Here is an 18,697-nt window from a genome sequence, read left to right as displayed (position 1 = left end):
TCACCGGGCAGCGATGATTTGAAGTCAAGTCTCGGAGCTGATCGCGCCGCCGAAAAATCAGAAACAAAAATATGATGGTTTTGGAATCTAGCAGACAATTCTACTTTTACAGCACTTTACAAAACATCACGAATAAAGCCTCTTCGGTTTGTTCGGACATTTCCGGGCGGCTCCAGGCTGCCGATCCGGCTGCGGGAGGTCCCAAGATGCCACACGATGACAGAAACAAATAGTTTTATTTGAAAAATATTCCACTGCTGATACAATAATACACTCATCATACTTAGATATTTGCATAAAGTCGACTCTTAACATAATATTTAAAGATCTGATACATTATTGTCGGGGGGCGGCAGGTAGTGTGTCTAGGAACATTGAGAACAGAAGAAGCACTAGAACAGACATGGGGGGGGGGGGGCCTCGCTGCTGCCTGGTCGGGGGGGCGGCTGGATCTGTCCTCCCTGCAAGCAGCAGGACGTGAGATGGATCAACGGGGGTGAAATGCCTGATTTCACTGCACCTTCTCTAAAATACTGAGACGCGGGTCGTAATCTTTTCCTCGTCAAGGCAACTTGTCGGGAGTGAAGGAGAGGGTTGGCCTTATCCACAAATGTGGATTTCCCTGACGTTCAAAATAACAAGCTATTACTCTTTTGTTTTGGAGGTAACTACTCGGGGAATTAGTCACTCTACTGTTGTGGTTGCCGTGGCAACATAAGACGTCCGGGAAGCTCGTCTGTTTCCTGTCACCGTCGGACGGGAGAGCGAGGTCTCGCAGCAGGAGGATGTCAAGTGTGTGTGTGTGTCTTCAGATCCTCGCGGGGGGGGGGGGGCTGAGTCTCAAGAGGACTCTTATTCGGTCAGAATAAGCCAGAGATTATAAAGGACAGAACTGTGGCTGTCATTACGTGACTCATCAGGAGAGGGATGAAAAAATGGAAAAAAAAAAAAATATTACTTTTATAAAATTTCAACCATTTTTTTTTTTCAGATTTTCCTCCAAAGACTTTTATCCCAAAATTTTTCAAGGGAATTATATTTCTGGAATTTCCACCTGAATCGTCGCACAACTGGTTAGAATTAGTATCGGGTTTTTTTTTTATTTTATTTTTTTTTAATTATTATCTTTAAATGTGTTATCTTTCTCGGATTCCCGTTGCCGATGCTGGGTCTGTGTGGAGTACAGTATGAGTTCAGGCAGCAGCAGCAGCAGCAGCAGCAGCAGCAGCGAGGCTTGGATTTTGGGGTGGAGGTCGGAGGGGTCGGGGTTCTGGTGGCGTCCCAGCTGCTCGGCTCCTGGTTACGGTTCCAGAGTTCAGTGGAACGCCGCGTCCTGTAACCTGTGATCCGTGAATTCTGGTCTCTTGACAGTTCAAAGGTCGACAGGCCACCGACGCTGCGAACATGGCCGCTCTTTTCGTTCGGGGTCAAGGCGATGCCGCCGCCGCCGCCGCGCGGTCACTGAGACGGTCGCCGAGCTGCGCCGGTGGCTCAGCCCCTCGCGCCTCACAAAGGCCAGGGCAGGTCGCTGAAGTCCACGGGGCCGCCGAGGCCGGCGTCGGCCTCCAGGAGGGACATGATGACCGCCATGGCCGCCTCGTCGTTGCTGGGGCTGCTGGAGCCCGGCTCGTCCATGATGTCGATGCTCAGGTGAGAGTTATCACCTGCAGGGTAATAGGGGGGCAAATCAATACACAATAATCAGGCGATTCAAAATGAAATGTAAAAATAAGGCAGGTAGACACTGGCTGAGCGGGAGGCTGTAAGCGGACTCACTCATGATGGACTGGTTGGAGTAGGGGTAGCCCACAGAATCTGGGCCCGGAATGATCCCAGTGCTCGCCAGTTCAGGAGTGCCCCCATTGTGGATCTGCGCACACACACACACACACACACACACACGCAGAGTTGTAGCCTACGTCTCCATTGTTGGAATTCGTAAAGCTCTGTGATGCAGCTTTTCTAGAAAGCACCTTTTTGCCCCCTGGGGAGCAGGTGTCTGGAGGGGGTGTGCTGGTGATGTTCAGCGGACTGGATCCACAGCTCGAAGGGGAGGAGCCTCTGATCCTGGAGTGACACACACACACGCACACACACATGATGAAGAAGAAAGCAGGGATCGAGGTCCGGTATGGACACACACGGGCACGTGATACATGATTGACAACCCGTGACCTCTGACCCCCTTTAGCTCTCACCTCTGGATCTCCATCACTTCCTCCGCGATCATGCGTCCGATCTTCCCCGCCCCGGCCCTCGTCCCCCCGGGGATCCCCGGTACCGTCTGCAAGGCTCGCCGCCCTCCGCCTGCTGAGAGGGGTTTTCGGTTGTGTTTTAGCGCTGCGTTCGGTTCCTGCGCGTCGACTTGAAGCGGGGTGTGTTTGTGTTTACCGTCTGAGGGGAGCACGCTGTCCATGCTCTGCGGAGACGCAGCAGACTGAGTGTAGTCCGAGCCTTCCATCATGGGACACCTATACACACACACACACAAGGGTGTATAGCACACACACACACAGACACACACAGTCGGCTGGCTGCCCCCCCCAGCGTGTCCCCCGTACTCACGAGACCACGGTGTTGGTGGACACGATGTACTCCACCTCCTTGGTCCAGGGGTTCATGAAGCTGAACCAGCGGCTCCTCAGCGTGATGAAGGAGCCGTCCTTGATCTTGAACTTGTAACAGTTGGTGTTAATCTTCTCCCTCATCTGCAACACTGAGGGGGAAGCGGCGCATATTAGCATCAAATAACGGGTTTTCTGAGACACAAGGTGGGTTTTTTTAGCTTTACAGTATGAGTCAAGATCTGAGTTAGGAACGAGCGGGATGGGCGTTTGACACCGACGCGGCCGCCGCTGTCCGTGCCCCTTCAGCGGCGGCCGCCCACCGCTAGCTAGCCCAGAGAAAATCATGGAAAAACACCGGCGAGGCGTGAGCGTCGGTGAGATGGAGAGCATCATCTGGGAGAAGGCGGGAGACATTTACGGGGATTTGGCGCGGCAGATGGCGGGAACGTCAACGGACGAGGCATCGGAAAAGACGTTCAAATCCGGTCGGGGACGGTTTGATGGTTTTTAAAAAAGAGGAGCGGCTTCACTCCGTTCATAAATGACATTTAGGCATAAAGTGTAGCAAAGTGTGGCGCGCACCGAATGAAAAACTCCCCCAACCATCTCCTCCTTTTTTAAACATTTTTATAAAGTATTTTTCTTAATTAAAAACACGTCAGTTAACCGGGGGCTGGTATGGATTCGTAGTGTTCCGATTCATTTTAACGGGGGAAACTCGATTTGACATACGAGCGAATTGAGTCGCCACCTCGGAACTATCAAGTCAAGGTTTTTCCTGTCAAGGATGGGCAGAAGGTACCTTGTCGGTGACACTCGGCCAGGTGTCCGATGTCGTCCTGATGAAAGTACTCGTAGAAGGAGGTCCCCAGCAGCTCCTGGGGAAGGTAGGCCAGGATCGCAGTGGCTCTGGAGAAAGACAGACAGAGAGACTTCGGTGTTTGCTTCGCTTCTCCTCGCACGGGCCGAGGCCGTCGCCGCGCTCACCTCTGGTCGACGAAGACGAACTTGCCGTCGATGGCGTGGCGGGAGACGTATTCCGTGGGTTTGACCCGGATGTCGGCGAGGCTGGGCTGGGGGACGATGTGGGGGTGCAGCCGGCCGATGGCGACCAGGCAGCTCAGGTTGCAGCCCTCGTTGTCGGGCTCGTTGTCCTCGTCCAGGCCCATCTTGGTGGGCGGCCAGCTCTTCAGGTAGCCCGTGCTGTGGATGGTGCAGAAGCTCTTACGGTCGGCTGCAACGACAAGATGAAGAGCAGAGGCGCTTTATGACGACTGGGCGGCCGGCGGGGAGCTGGGGGGCGGAGTTCAGACTGAACCGTCAATTCTACTCGGAAGGAAACGCATTCAGCATTAACGGGAGGTTCATTCAATTCAAGTAAATCAAAATTATAAAATGTGAGTTTTTAACCCAGCGGGCGCTTTGTGTTCCAGGCCGGACGCCAGAGTCAAATTTCCGATTAATTGCTTGCCAAGGTGGGGAAAAAAAAGGGGGGAATAAAAAAAAAAAGAAGCAGACCGTAGTGGATTTAAAAAATAAAATTTAAAAAGATTGGGTTGGTTTTTCAACTCGGTGGAGAAAAGAGAAGAAAGAAACTCGAGTCATTCCACTGGTGAGAAATCAGACAGGCTGTTCTTGAGTTGTTTGTTTCTCCGGTTCCTGATCGACTAAATGTTCATTCTTATTTATGAACTACGATGTTTATGTGATGTAAGGAGATTTATTAGCCTCCCGGAGTGAGCTGTCAGCTCTGGATTTAGTGACTGTGGCAGCGTAAAGGGGAAAAAAAAATTACAATAAATTGATTAAATGCAGATTCGCTTCCTGCTGATAAATAAATAAGGTTAAAAAACAGAGGAAAAATACAGGAATTTAAAAGCACCGGTTGGCGATCCCTTGTTTTTCTCATGGAAATTGTTTTTTCAATGACTTAAATGACATTTTTGGCCAGCTACTCCCTGCAGCGTGAGGAAAATATTTAATGTGAATCTCTGCGATATTGGTTTTCAAGTCGTGCCGATTTATTGTCGGGTTTGTTTCTGCGTAGCGACAAACAAACACGCGGCTCATGTGCTGCTGCTGCGAGTGTGTGCGGTGTGTCCGGGGATTTTGGAAAAGTTTGGCTAAAACAAACTGCAACTGCTGCTTTCTCTTTTACATTTCAGTCTTCTGGCACGGCGGCAGCGAAACAACAACACGGGCCGGAGAAAAAGGCTCGTCTGCATTAAACATTCAGTCCGACGTTAAAAAGACCGAGCCGGCACGGTGACGCGGCAGGTTTTTGTTGCGTGACGGCTTCCCGAATGTTCCTCTGAGGATAAAGGCTTTCAGTGTAACACCCGCATCCCACCCCCTGCAGCCCGCCAACCGCGGTCCGCCATGTTGACGCCTCCCTACGGGGCTCGGCTTCGACTCCTCGAGCGCCACCGGCCCAAAACCTCGACCGCGGATGCGGATCGGTCCGCTTTCCACAGCTCTTAAGTTTACACTTGAAAGAATTGAAGACGAAAAGATGGAAATCGGTGACATTACGCTCCCTAAAAAAACCCCGCCGGGATCACAGGGGGAGCTTCCTTGAGTTTCACTGAGGCGTGAGTCCTGTTTTTGAGCAGGATGGAGCTCAGAATAGAAGAGGGGAGAGAGCGTTACGCAAGATGGGGGGGGGAGGTACCTTTCTTTTTGGAGCAGGTGGAGGGGAAGTCTTTGTCCTCCACTTTGACGGAGGGCCTGTTGCACTTCATCCGGCAGAAGAAGGAGCGCCGGGCGCCGGAGCAGAGACGGGAAGGGCCGGGGGTGATGTCTGTCTTCACGGGGAGGCCGGCTGCACACACACACACACACACGAGGTGTTAGCGACACACTAGCACACACACCAAGACTCTTCCGCAGGGAGCGTGCTCCTACTCTTAGCGTCGATGAGGCGTTCTCGGGGGGCCGTGTCGGAGGAGGAGAGCTGCTCTTTGACCTTGGCTATGTCCTTGGGGTGAAGGTAGTCGAAGAGACTCTGACCTATCAAGTCGTTCTGGAAAGAGAAAGAAAAGAGAAGGATAAATGTCGGGATTCCGGGAACGTTCGACAAAAATGGAAAGAGGACCCTCCTGAGGGAATCATCACCGATTGTGTCCCACCTGACTGTAGTTGAGGATCTTGTAGACCGACTCGGAGACGAAGAGAATCTTCCCGCGGTCGCAGCCGACTACGAACAGGAAGCCGTCGGCAGCCTGGAGTGCCAAATTGAAAAAGTCAGCGCTTATTTCCCGTCGCGCCTCATCCGTGGCTGCCATCACACCCTTACCCTCAATATCAAGTGCTTCAGCTCGTCGTCTGACAGGAAGGAAGGCTTGTAGTTGGCCTCTGTGTAAGGGTTAGCTGCACCTGCGCGGGACAGACGACATCAGAATACACACATCTGCGGCGCGTACGATCACGCGGTCACTCCGCTGACCTCTGAGCGTCTTCATGTGTTGGACCGCCATCCTCAGGACGGTCAGCTTGTCCAGCTTGCGCGACATAGCGTTGCACGTCGGGACCAGCGAGGCCAGCTCGTCGATGAAGCTGTTCATCTTGTCCCGCCGGCGTTTCTCGATCTGACTGTGGGCCTCCCTGCCGAGACACGGGAGGACGGCGGCCGGTTAGCCCTTTGACCGCCGGACGCGCACACGGAAACGTTTAGGAGGGTTTTTCCTCCCGCCTGCCCGATTATCGCGTTTACGCTGTTCCATTATAGCCTCGTGCAAAGCCTCGGCCACGTTTCATTCACGTCGCAAAGGGAAGCGGTCTTATACCTGGCGTTCTTAATCCGGCCCTGCGGGTCACTGCAGACAGAAAGAGAGAGAGAGAGAAAGGGAGAGATGTTAGAGAAATAACCTTCAGCGCTTCTCTTTTTTTTTTATAATGATCAAACACTTCTATTACCCTTTGACAATTCAGACAAAGAGGTTTCTTTTTTTTTTTTTCCCCCTCTTGAAGCAGAAGCCGGGCCTGCAGGGGCCCAAACATCCGATTTTAAGGGTGGAGGGGATGAAATAAGAAAGCACTTAGCAGAACTAGACTTCTTTTCTTTGTTTTTCCTTTTGACGCCATGGGTGCGGAAGATACAGACAAACACACACGCCGGCGGGTGTGGTGAAATGACTGCACATGCAAGCAAACACACACACACACACACACACGCAGGCCTGTGCATCCAGTGCGCTTTTGCATTTTTCCCACTTGTTAGAAACCGGTGCTATTATGGAAACAAAATGGCGTTTAAAGGGTCAAGGTGTCAGATCCCAATATGTGTCGGGTATCGATTCCACATCCGGACCCTTTTAGTTGCGGACAAACTCGACGTATAAAACATTTGTGTACCCGTATCACACAACGCGGCATTGCTTCGGTTATATCCGCTATCTCCCTGCCTCGTACACGGAGGGAAACCCTGAGTCACTCCGCTTTGAGGAGGAGGAGGAGGAATGGGGTCACCCATGACATCACAGGTTCTGTAACCAACCTGGTTTGTTGGCTAAAGCGGCAATCACAGATTACACAACAGGGGTAATACTAGGGGCTATTTCTGAAGGCCCAATCTGATTAAATGTGACATGCAGAGCGCGGGGCCGCCAGCGTCACCATAGGAACTCTTCAGTAACCATATGTTGATGATTTTTCAGCGTGCGTGACCCGTTGCTGCGTCATCTAAATTAAAGAGACTCGGTTTGACCTTTATAACAAAAAAAAAAAAAAAAAAATCCGGCCCCGGTGTTCCGTCGCTGCTTACGTGCAACCTCCCGCTATCCATTTCCACGACGCCGCGGTTGTTTGCGGCGCGGTTGTTGCCGCGGAAACAGAAGAGATCCCGTGTTACGGAGAGTTCTTTCGCTTACGGTGACACGGGGCCGAACAGGAGTTATCGGATTTAAGTCTGACTCGGGTCAAAACAAAGCAAACATCCAGACTGTTTGTGAAGTAATTGAAGAACCCCCACCGGATGGCTGCGTCCTTCCGCCCTCCTCATCCTCAGGACGACTGATCGCGAGGATCTTTGATTCGAGCAACTTAACGGTAAAATATCGTCACGCACCGAGTTTGTACGAGTCGGGAGAGCAATCTAAATTGTTAATGAGTATTTGACTTTCCATTCTGTATTATATAACACACATTATGGCTGCTAACACAGTGTACTTTATATATGTATATATATCTTACGTAAAACCGAGGTACCCGATGATTAAATCTGGCCTCTGGATGTTAAATTTTTAATTGTATTGACGTGTTAAAATGAGGTTTGTAGTTAATATGGCGTGGCAGAATGACTCTGCTGATTTAAGGTTATATATAAACAAGCGATGGTATCATTAATGGATGGAATGTGTAAATGTGTATTATATAACCTATAAAGGTGGCAGTAAACTGAGTGGTGAGTAAACGACGAGTATTTTCTTCACGACACGTTCAAGAAGTTCCTTCTGACAGAACTCTTACCTTCCCAGTTTGTCCTTGTCCGGGTCCATGTCGCTGAGGAGAGGAGGGTCAGAGAGGCCGGTTAGCTTCAACCACCACAATGTTCATACGACCTGATCGGACTGCGGCCACGCCGTCCTCTGCCGACGCGTTAAAACTTACTCGAACGAGAAGCCATCGATCCTGCGGAGAAACAAACGGGGGGGAAGGGGGGGTCCTCAGTTTTGACGATCGTCTTGACTTCTACCCTGATGGTTTCCACGTCGCTTTTAGATATTCCCGGACTTTGACGGGCGTTTTCTGCACGATCTCTGGGCCGTTAACACGCTCCTTTCTGGACCGGCTCAACTTTATCTTTAGCTCTCCTGTCAGGTCTTTCTAAGACCGTCTTTCCTTTTTCTCCCTTTCGCTCTTTTCCTTTTCGTTTCATCCGCGACCCCCGTTACTTCCTTCCTTTCCCCCCATCCCGGTCCTTACTGGTAGTCTGTGGTGCTGCCCTTCCTCTTGCGGGTGTAGTCCATGCCTGGGGTGCTGATGGAGCTGAGGTCGGTGGATCCGGGGGACATGAAGTCGGTCATTGTAGACGAGATGTCCATCCTTTGGTCTGCCATCAGGTCATCTGCGAAGGGCAGAACGACGTTGTGACTAGCGATCGCGTGATCGACCATCAGCCGTGAACTCGCCGCGTCTGCTTTTTGATTTCGAAAATCCATCTTACGTTGTCGCGATTGGACGAATGTGCGAAACGGATATTATGGAAGACTCATTCTGGATGGTGTAGGTCAAATATGTGGAAGCCATATGAAAACAGTTTGCTACGTCTGACAGGGATCCAAACTGTGCAATATTCAGAACTGTGCAATATTTCATTTCATAACAGTACACTACAATTTTTCCTTTATCATACTATTGTGCACTCCTTACCTCACTTGTTACTAAGACACTTATAGTTTTATCACTTGTTTACTAAGACACTTTATAGTTTCACTGAGACACTTTATAGTTTACAGTTTATTTTATTTCTAATTCTGCCTTTTCTTTTTATTATTTATTACTGTTATATTTTCTGTAACTCTGGCACAACAATTTCCTTGGGGATTAATAAAGTTGTTCTTATCTTATCTTATCTTATCTTAGCAGAGGAGAGACGGTGGCACTCACCACAGATGTTCATCACAGCCTCTGTGTTAAAATCATCTCCTTCCATCCACTCTAAGGCCCTCGACTGCAGAGAGAAAACACCGGCTGTCACACACTCTCTGACACATTTTACATTCTCTGACGCAATTTACGTGAAGCGGACCGAGGCACGGCGTGTTGGGTAAAGTATATTTTTCCGTCAAATCTATGGCAACCATGTCAGACCGCATTCACGGCGAGCGAATCGTTAACCAGACCGTCAGGGGCGGCGGGGGTCGTCGGTGCTTTACCCAAGTACGCTTCGGCTCGCAGACGGGAGGGTCGATCCACTCGAATTCGAGCAGGGAATCAAATCGGTTGTGTCCGAACCTGGTCTTTAAACATTTGATTCAATTTTCAAGTTTCAGTTTATTCTCTGTATTCTCGCCTGACGGGAGCGTGTCTATTCAGACCTATTTCCTATTGTCTGGGGGAGAAACCCGTCCTTCTCCGGTTTCTCGTCTGGCCGCTTACTGTGATTTTAAAAGAAAATTTATCACACAAGAGGCCATAGAATTCCAGTCAACAACGACAGAAGATAAATGTGAAGGTTAAAGATTACGCAGTCGCAATATTAGGAAGACGGCATATCTTTTTTTTTATCATGTCTGTGCTCGGGTAGCCCGTCCGATAGCCTCCCCGGAGGACTGGGAGTCGACGGAAACCGCCGTTTTCTCTCAGGATACGTGCGCGGAACACGTGAACATAAACGCAGCGTATACGGGCCGAGAAAAGAGATTGGAAGAGGAACGGGAAGTATCTATTTTCTGTACATGTGCAGAAGGAGTGGATGGTTTCACCCGCTAAAGTAGGTCACATCATATCACTCACATGAACAACATAAAGTGTAATGTGTTCCATTAACCTCATTTCAGATCAGACCGTTTGAGAATTTCAGACAAACTGACTCACAGGAACTCAAGTCTCGCAGATTGGTGTAATTACTCGCTAATGTGAACAGGTCATTAATTACCAGTTTACGAACGGACGTGATTCTCTCCTGGTTTTGAAGTCATGCTAAATAGAAGTGGACCTGATAGAAAGAGATCCAGCTCACTTTGACAGCGAAAGCCTTCGGGGAGGTGTTACCTGAATAGGAAACTGGGACCGGCCTCCTTCAAGGGCCTGGTTTGCTGGCGATCGGTCTGGTGTGCTTGGTCCGGGAGCGGTCTCAGTCTGGTCTGACTGGTTTCATGAGTTCCAGATCTCAGCAGAACGATGCAGCCCTTGTGACTCTGCGAGAGAGAAAGACGAGAAAGACACGTGTTTTCATGTTGGGAGGACGAGCGAGGGATGGAGGACCGGCCCGGACTCTCCAGTCGTCCGGAGAACGGTCGCCAGCTTCTTCCAACCACAATCACAGTATCCCCATACAACCTCACTATAAACAGTATTTATATATTTCTCATACGCAAGATATCAGGAATATTGGGTGACGTATCAGACCGTGGAGATGATGTTCAAGAAATGTTCAAGGAACCGCAAGATTCTAAGCCTACAGTCAAGATATTTGACACAGAGTGCAATATTCGATTGAAAACGGAAAAAAATGGAAGTGTTGATGTTCACCAAAGAGGTGTTTTCCGAAAACCCTGGCTTACAACTACTTTCCTCCTCCCGCATAGGAAAACATCTCAGCATTGTGACGTCCTGTTTGCTCCTGACTTCGCCCCCCTGTAGCGTATTTCCACATTAGACATTTGGAAGTTTCGCTTCAGCCGTTCACGGTATCTCCCGCGGAGACGAGATGCGACAAGACTTTGTCCGCTGATGTGACCATAAATGAAAAGACAAACACACAAGCAGTACACACCTGGCCTTCCCTCAACAACTGACTCCAATAAGATCCATATTTCCGACAGTCAAACAACGCTATCACACGATATCAAGGAATTGTAACCGACTCACAGCGAAAGTGACTTACGGTCAAATGCATTGGACCACAGCACATTATCATGGGCGTTTTGACCTTTAACCCCAAAAGAGAAACGGCGTGCGTTGAAGCTGCTGGAGTCCGAAGGTTAGCGTCAAGCTTTACACATCTGTTGAGTGACTCACAGAACGGTCGGGGTTCCACTCGGACGCCACGCTGATGGTTCCGAGCATCCCGTCTGCCTGTGACCGAGTAAACGGCGTTTTGCTAGCCGTCTGCCGCGGCGACGACGCAACCAGAACCATTCACTGAAGCTTCAATTTTACGAGCTAAAGAATAAAATAACATAAATTACATATGAGAACGCGCACTGTTCTGGAACCCTTCAATTGGAAAGACCCACTGTTTCTGTGGAAAATTACATTTTGTGTAATTGAAATGAATTACTGAACTGCAGGAAAGTACATGCATTTCCTTAAAATAAAGTTGACCTAGATCAAGTTTCAAGACTATAATGTATAATCACAGTAACTCTCTTTGTAAAGAGGGTTACTGTGTTTTCAACAACAAACTACATTTCAGCAATTTGTGCTATTTATTATTTTAAAGGGCATTTTTCCAACCGAACAGGGCTGAAGGCATTAAAAGCCAGCGAGTTTGATAAACATAGATAAAATGATCTTTTAAATTGGAGTGAGACGCCGCGTCGGATTCGGCCTTCACCGAAATCCGGCTCCACAGACCCACACAGGATGACTGCTGATTCTGCAAATGCAATGTGACTCATAATTTTTAGAGGGAATAGTTATTTTTGAGTATTGTTTCAGGAAAACCAGTATAAAGACAGCCACGGGAGAAGGCTGTTTGCGGCCGGGCGTCTCTGCGGGGAAATCAATGAAAAACACATCACTGGGATGTGATTATTACACACTGTCTGACCGACTGGGTTATTACTCATCCTACTAGAGCCGGGGTGTTCATCAATATTTATCGAACATCTAACTATGACATAATAAAAAATATCTATTTCTGCGATACGTGACCCTGCCGGAAACAGAGTGCCGTTCGAGGCTTTTCCCTTTTTTCAGTTCTACAGTCACCTAATGCTTCAAATGTGAGGTACACGGTTACGGAAGCACAGGCAGGATGCATTTGAAATACAGGACTACAAAAGGATTTTAAAAAAAAAAGAGTGAGAAATCTTTAACGGGGGGGGGGGGGGGGGGGGATTCTGTGTGTGTGTGTGTGATGGTGTAAGGGTGGTCAGCTGGGGGAAGCAGTGCGGGGTCACAGGCTGTTACCGGGACAAAGCTGTGGGCAAGAAGGGAAACCACCATGTCATGATGACACACTGAGCAGAACCTGGAGCCTAAACTGGGTCAGGCGACATTTGAGGCCCAGTTTCCATCCACTACTTCTAAAAGAGTGACTCAGCGGGCCTTCGGTCTCTGATCGGCAGCCAGGGGTGCAGGGGGACGGGAGGGAGGTCAATTACAAGATTCGAATATCGTGTTTTAGATTGTATTTCATACAGAGCACTGACTCTTAATCAGCAGTTAACTGCAATCAATAATTGTTATCCTTACCTTTATTGGTTGATTTATTTGTGAAAAAAAAAAAAAAAAAAAGACGTGTTGTGGCTCTGTTTCTTATTATTTTATCTAAATTCCTGGTGATAATTTTTTTTAATCTTGAAAAAAAAATCTCTCAATTGTTTGTGTTCATTTTAAGGAAATATATCATCTCCTGGTTCATCTTCAATTAGTTTCTTGATATAGATTTACGACGTGAACCTCCATTTATCCATTTCTGCATTTTTCATTGATTCATAGAGAAAACAGTCCAACAGATACTGAACTGAGGATCTCTTTCTACTCTAGAAAGTCATGATATATATATATGTATATGTAACTTTTACATGATTTTTTTTTTTAACTTTTTCCAGACGGCGTGGTATTTGCTCATGTTGTTTTTGACTGTTCTGACATGGGCAAGTTTTGGTGATCAGCCTTTTTCCATCGCATATCCCAATAATCACATCAGAATAAATGGGCGGGACGCGCAAAGAGTAAATCAACGATCATGAAACAAGTTGCATGTGCTGTTTAACTGTTTTGAATGAACTTATTCCTCAGTATCTTCCTTTGCCATATTGCGTTATCATTATGTTTATAGTAAAGCACTTGTTTTATCTGTCATCTGTTTAGGGTTGTATTTTTCATATACACTCTAATCGTATTAAATCTGACTATCAGCAGGCGGCAGGCTCCGTATCCTTAGGGGGGAGAGTTGTATCAGAGTATCTCTCGGAGAAACTCATTTTGGTTTCAGGAAAACTGCTGCGGGAAAGAACGCGCCAAACACAGTTGCGCCAAGCGACTGGAAATTTGGCTTCCAATGCAGGGAATCATAATGTCGAAGAACCAGTCTTAATTCTGCATTGCTCAATTTTTGGAACCAGCAGACGTTTCCAATGCGGAGGATCAAACCAAAATGCTTTACAGAAGTTTGTGTCTAAAGCCGGAATAAACAACCGTCAAACTCAAAATTGGCAGAAGAGTCTTGACATCCAGCCGGATCCTCAGAATCAGCATACGGGCAATATAAATGGCAGGGTGAACTAAAACTGCGCTCTCACTGAGAACTGGTGTTTGTAAAAGAACATTTGGCTTCCGTGTTGAAGAACGGGATGCAGCTAATGGCTAATTTCACACAAGTCAAATAATCAAGAAGTTGTACCCGATTAGAAGACGATAGATATTCAAAATTATTTTCAAACAGGAGGCCTACCGTCAGTTACCCTGTTATTTTCAAGATGAATAATGTAGTCTGTCGGCCCGATGAAAATGTGGCGTGACCCAAAATGGCATAGCTCAAAGTGAGAGGAAATATTCTAATAACAAGAAATGTTGATAACTAATAGAGGAACAATTCCGGTTCTACTGGTACTCAGGTATTCCTCTGCAACTATAGCTACCTGTCAAAAGTGAATGTGCTCACAGTGCTAATTGGCAAATATAGATAATTATCTTTCCTGCATAGTGAACAGACAAGGTCATTTCGGTGAATGACAACATTGAATTCTGCCCAAATGTTATGTATCTCGATGGCCAACATCAATACGCTGCGGTAGAAAGCTCTGCTGCTGACTTTGGCTGGTGCCTAGGAGACAGACGGACCCTCCAGACCCCCTGCCCTTTAAGCTCTGGACATTTATCATGCACTGCACACCTGATACAGCAGCCTGGATCACTGGGATCCCTTTGGACTGCAACCAGACCGACGTATCATGTATGTCATCTATTTTTAGGGCTCTGGAAGTCTAGACCAGCAGCGGTTTATTACTACAGCGAGCAGAGGTCCTGGAGACACGGGGAGGAAGGAATTACCCAAAAATGATCAAGGTATTACATTACAAGCTCATTCTTACCTCGGAGCGGTCACCTTTTTCCGCTATCAAAGTCTGTATGATTAGGTCCACCAGGATGCCGCACTATTCAAAATCGCCACGGCGGCCGATGCTGCAAGGCTACAGGGGTACATATCGCCATGGTGATGGATGGTCTAAGCCTTCAGTCATTCATTTCCACAGAGTGAATGGTGTGACGGTATAGCAAGATATAAGAGACTATATGTTGCAGATCTAAAGCAGCTAATATAGTGATGTTAACTGATGCTGCAAGCCTACAGCGCTACAAGTCACTGTGGCAACTCGTGCTGCAGCCCCACAGCAGAACACGCCAGCCGTGGAAACTTGTGATGCAGACTTAGAAAAGTATATGTCGCCATAGTAACTGATGCTGTGGCCTGACAGCAGAATAACTCATCTGGGTAACTGATGCAGAAAAATCGACAGCACAGCATGTCGCCATGGCAACTGATTCCGCAGCTCTAACCTGCTCGGGAGCAGAATACAATCCAGACATGAAACATGAAAACCTACACATCGCCACCTTCTGACCAATCACATCCAATGGTAAAGTCACTTCGCCATCTCGAGAATCAGTCCTTAATGCGTGAACACGAATTGAAAATGAAAAGCACTTTCTGTTGAGAGGGAAGCAGCCCGGTTGCCTGTCCAACAGCCTGATATTTCACTGACATAGTTTTGCGTGTGAATCATTCAGACCTGGGTAACAGATTGTTTTCCCTGCAGAGGGTGTGTTTCAGGGATGACGTGTTTCTCAAGTTCAATAGTAACGCTGGTTTGTTTGTGACGCAGTGTCCCGGCAGCCGTGGAGATCTGGGCTGGTTTCTGGTTCTCCTGGTCTGGTACAGTTTACAACCTCCAGGAGATTTCATTCACGGTATTTCCACCTTTTTGTTTTGTTTTTTTTTCCTCCTTGAAGGTCCACCGGTGTCACAGAAACCAGTCACAGGCATATTATATCAGTTCCGTTCTACCATTAATGGTTTGAGAAGCTTGATAATCAGCGTGTTGAAATAAGAAGAATTCACTCATTTTCTACACCCCCTTCTCCTGCACACAGCGGGGCAGGAGTCAATGCCGGGTGACTTTGGGCGAGAGGAAGGGTTGGATTTGGACTGGACAGTGGTCCGTCACACCTATGGGCACTTTAGAGTTTTCTCTTGACCTACTGAATGCTTTCTAGATCTGGTAGAATGCCAGAGGACACAAAGAGAACCTACGCAGGCACGGGAAGGGCATGCGAACACGGAGACCATGCTCGGAATCGAACCAGGAAACTCCAGATCTGATGCAGGAGAGCTTACCAAAATAAACGTGTAAGCTTAATAACGTTGCCAAAAGCACAAATCAAACCCCATTACGAATGAAACAGATTTGCGGGTGCCCCCCTAAAACATTTAACGACCAGCACTTCCTTTTACAATCTCTTTCCTACACTTGAGTATTTCACACATAGTTGCAAAACACACTTTACAGCCTTCTGAGGGAACTTATTATGTATGGTTATGTGTTCTCAGAGCACGTGACGGTGACTTCATTTTCAAAGTAAGATTGGACAGTCTTTCTCTTGTTTGCTTTTAACAATCAGCAATAAGTTTTGTTGTAAGGGGATTCCATTTTGGAGGAGGGGGGTCATTTTATTAATATGGTCTTATTTATCCATGGATAATCCATCCGTTCTTCTTGAGATGCTCTCTAAATTTATCACTCTGGTCAGTGAACCATGCTTGTGTTTTAAAAACAACAGTAAAAACGGTGTGTTCATAAACTGAACCATTGGTCATGTTTTGCTGCTGGACGTGGGTAGGTGTCAGCAGGGGTGACCATGACATGTGTAGCTTTGTTCAGTTACATTGGATATCTTAAATAAACCAGAGTTCCACTATCACTTTCTTTTGAAACCGCCTGCGGTGTTCAGACACCAAACTTTGGCTTGCTGTAAAACCAACCAAACACACACACAATAAACACATATTCAACCACTTATTATTTTAGCTACTCGCAGCCCTCAATGAACTCTGAATCTGAGAAAAAGCCTCACTTGCATCAACTAACAACTATCAGTAACAGGAAATCAAAGAAGGAATGATTTTCTACAAACTCTAACAAACAGAAGTGTTTACTGTCAAATTGACTGTCAACAAACAGTCCAGCCCTACAATCAAGCTGGTCCAGCTGAATCATCACAACAGGCTCTATCGCATCTCTGGGATGGCGGTGTGCCGGCTGATAACCTGCTACCTGTCCAATAATACAGTTCCAGGTCTGAAGTTCACTGACCAGGTATTTCCTGCTCGTGAAAGGGTAATAAACTTCTGATAAGTGGCAAAGCCAAATACCTAGGAGTGACAAAATGCACGATTCACGTGAATGAAGAGGCTGGGCATCGTAGAGGGAATAAATATCGGAGATTCTGCAGTATTACAATACTGTTTCTATCTTGCTCGCTGCAACAATATGCCGATCATTTATCGCTACCTATCTGGCTTCGCTGTGGATAGCAAAATGAGAATTTCATTGTACAGGGAAACACGTTTTCAGGCTGTACATAAACACTTTGAATCTTGAATAGCTTAATAACAACCTGTCTGATACACAACACTCATAAACAAGATTTTTCAGCAAGCAAACAGCTGTATCCACATCACCTTCTATTAGAAATCAGCAAATCAATCACCGAGAGTAATGGCATTTATATTAATAATGAACTGACATTAAAAAAACAGGGTAATTATACATTGGTCATTGACTAAACTTACAGGTGTATTGAGTCAGTATAAGCAGCACATTATGTGTCATTTAGAATAAAACATAACGCGTTGCATAAAAACAGCTGGCTCTTATAAAAGCAGAAGTAACAGTAATAACAATAATAACAATAACAGCGAGTGGTGTAACAACAACCGCTCGCCTTCCAGGAGACTAGGGGATCCCCGCTGCGAACCGCCCGACGATAACGGTCTCCGTCCGGGCTCCGCTCTTCGGCGGGCGCTGAGGCGGCTGAAGACCCGGGTCAGAGTCCCCCCCTCCTCCTCCGCCGCCGCTTCCAGCGCCGTGTCACGGCATTTCATAATCGGCCGGGACCGAGCTCCGGTACCGGCGTGGGCTGCGGTCGTAAGAAACAGGCACGCCGGGGAGGGGGTTTAAAGTTACGCTGGCTTGAGGAGGATGTTGTCGAAGGAAGCGGCGACCCCCACCGAGGCCTGTTTACATAGCTAGCCTGTTAGCAAGGCTGGGACCGTCCACACAGCCCTTCGCAGTGGGTCACGTTTAGATAACACGCCGCCCTCCACACGAACCGGCGCTTGTCCGAAACACCGGCACCCTCTCCACCGGAGCCGCTTCCCCCGGGGAGAGTCGATGCTAGATCGGCTAGCCTCGATCGATTTCCCCTTACCTTCCACTCAACAACAATCAGTCCGTGGACTAATAATATTAGCATCCAGCTGCTAACTGTCAAGACCCGGCCAGCTAGTGAGCTAATGTCCCTCCTTCCATCGTTGGGAAAACATCGACGGTCTCACGGCGGGATCCGGCGCGTTGGCCGCGGACGGGAGCGGGTTTGTCGCGTCGTACTTACATTCGGTCGAGGAGGATCCGTGTCTCCATTGAAGGCCGCTCAGTAATATGTAATTGCAAGCAAAGTACTGTGACATAAACGATTTTCAATCGGTGACCCAGTTTCTCTCCACCGTCATGCCTGTCGGACCACTAACCTAGTTTTCCGGCCAATGGGGGACGCGCTCTCGCCGTAGGAGCCCCCGCGGCCAATCAGAGGCGCGCTCGGGCGGGGGGGAGAATTATGACGGACGGGCAAAGTAGCCAATGAGAGCGCGGGAGAACGGAATGCGGAGGGGCCGTGTGTGTGTGTGTGTGTGTGTGTGTGTGTGTGTGTGTGTGTGTGTGTGTGTGTGTGTGTGTGTGTGTGTGTGTTTGCTGGCCGGCGTGTGCATTTGTGACCATTTAGCAGGTTGACTTACATCATCACTAGTTGCTTTTGAGTCTATATTTGACTTATATAATCACTGTATTACGAGGACTTAGTGTCAGTGGGAGAAATATGAACATGGGGGACGTAATGGAAGTGGGGGGGGCTTTATCCACATAAACACATCAATTTTTTTTTTTTATTCCTTCCTTCAAGATGTTTATTTTTATGCATCTGTATTTCTTTGGATTTCCCCCGTTGGTTATAATGACGTT

General features: G+C 47.8%; 1 protein-coding gene across 3 annotated transcripts; it reads right to left on the bottom strand.

The window, feature by feature from the left end:
• Positions 1-217: 217 nt before the first annotated feature.
• bmal1a (basic helix-loop-helix ARNT like 1a) lies at positions 218-18,207 on the bottom strand. 3 transcript variants are annotated; one of them, XM_086163948.1, is made up of 20 exons: positions 18,075-18,207; positions 10,281-10,426; positions 9,174-9,237; positions 8,490-8,631; positions 8,175-8,195; positions 8,034-8,066; positions 6,353-6,382; positions 6,013-6,170; positions 5,863-5,942; positions 5,696-5,788; positions 5,472-5,589; positions 5,239-5,388; positions 3,555-3,801; positions 3,370-3,476; positions 2,566-2,716; positions 2,392-2,471; positions 2,199-2,310; positions 1,974-2,067; positions 1,777-1,870; positions 218-1,664 (listed from the first exon to the last, which is right to left on the bottom strand). In XM_086163948.1, exons 3-20 carry the CDS (start codon positions 9,217-9,219, stop codon positions 1,507-1,509), a joined length of 1,914 nt encoding a protein of 637 aa, XP_086020074.1. In that variant the 5' UTR covers positions 9,220-9,237; positions 10,281-10,426; positions 18,075-18,207; the 3' UTR covers positions 218-1,506. The 3 variants fall into 3 exon arrangements, with proteins under 3 accessions (XP_086020074.1, XP_086020075.1, XP_086020076.1); XM_086163949.1 differs by having other exon boundaries at positions 2,199-2,307; XM_086163950.1 differs by lacking the exon at positions 8,175-8,195.
• Positions 18,208-18,697: the final 490 nt, after the last annotated feature.

The sequence above is a fragment of the Fistularia commersonii genome, chromosome 17 (assembly GCF_037954325.1).
Source record: "Fistularia commersonii isolate RoL2024-O1a breed Wild chromosome 17, RoL_Fcom_v1.0, whole genome shotgun sequence".
Classification (NCBI taxonomy): Eukaryota; Metazoa; Chordata; class Actinopteri; order Syngnathiformes; family Fistulariidae; genus Fistularia; species Fistularia commersonii.
Note: the sequence above shows the minus strand (reverse complement) of the source record. Positions and strands in the feature narration are given on the sequence as shown.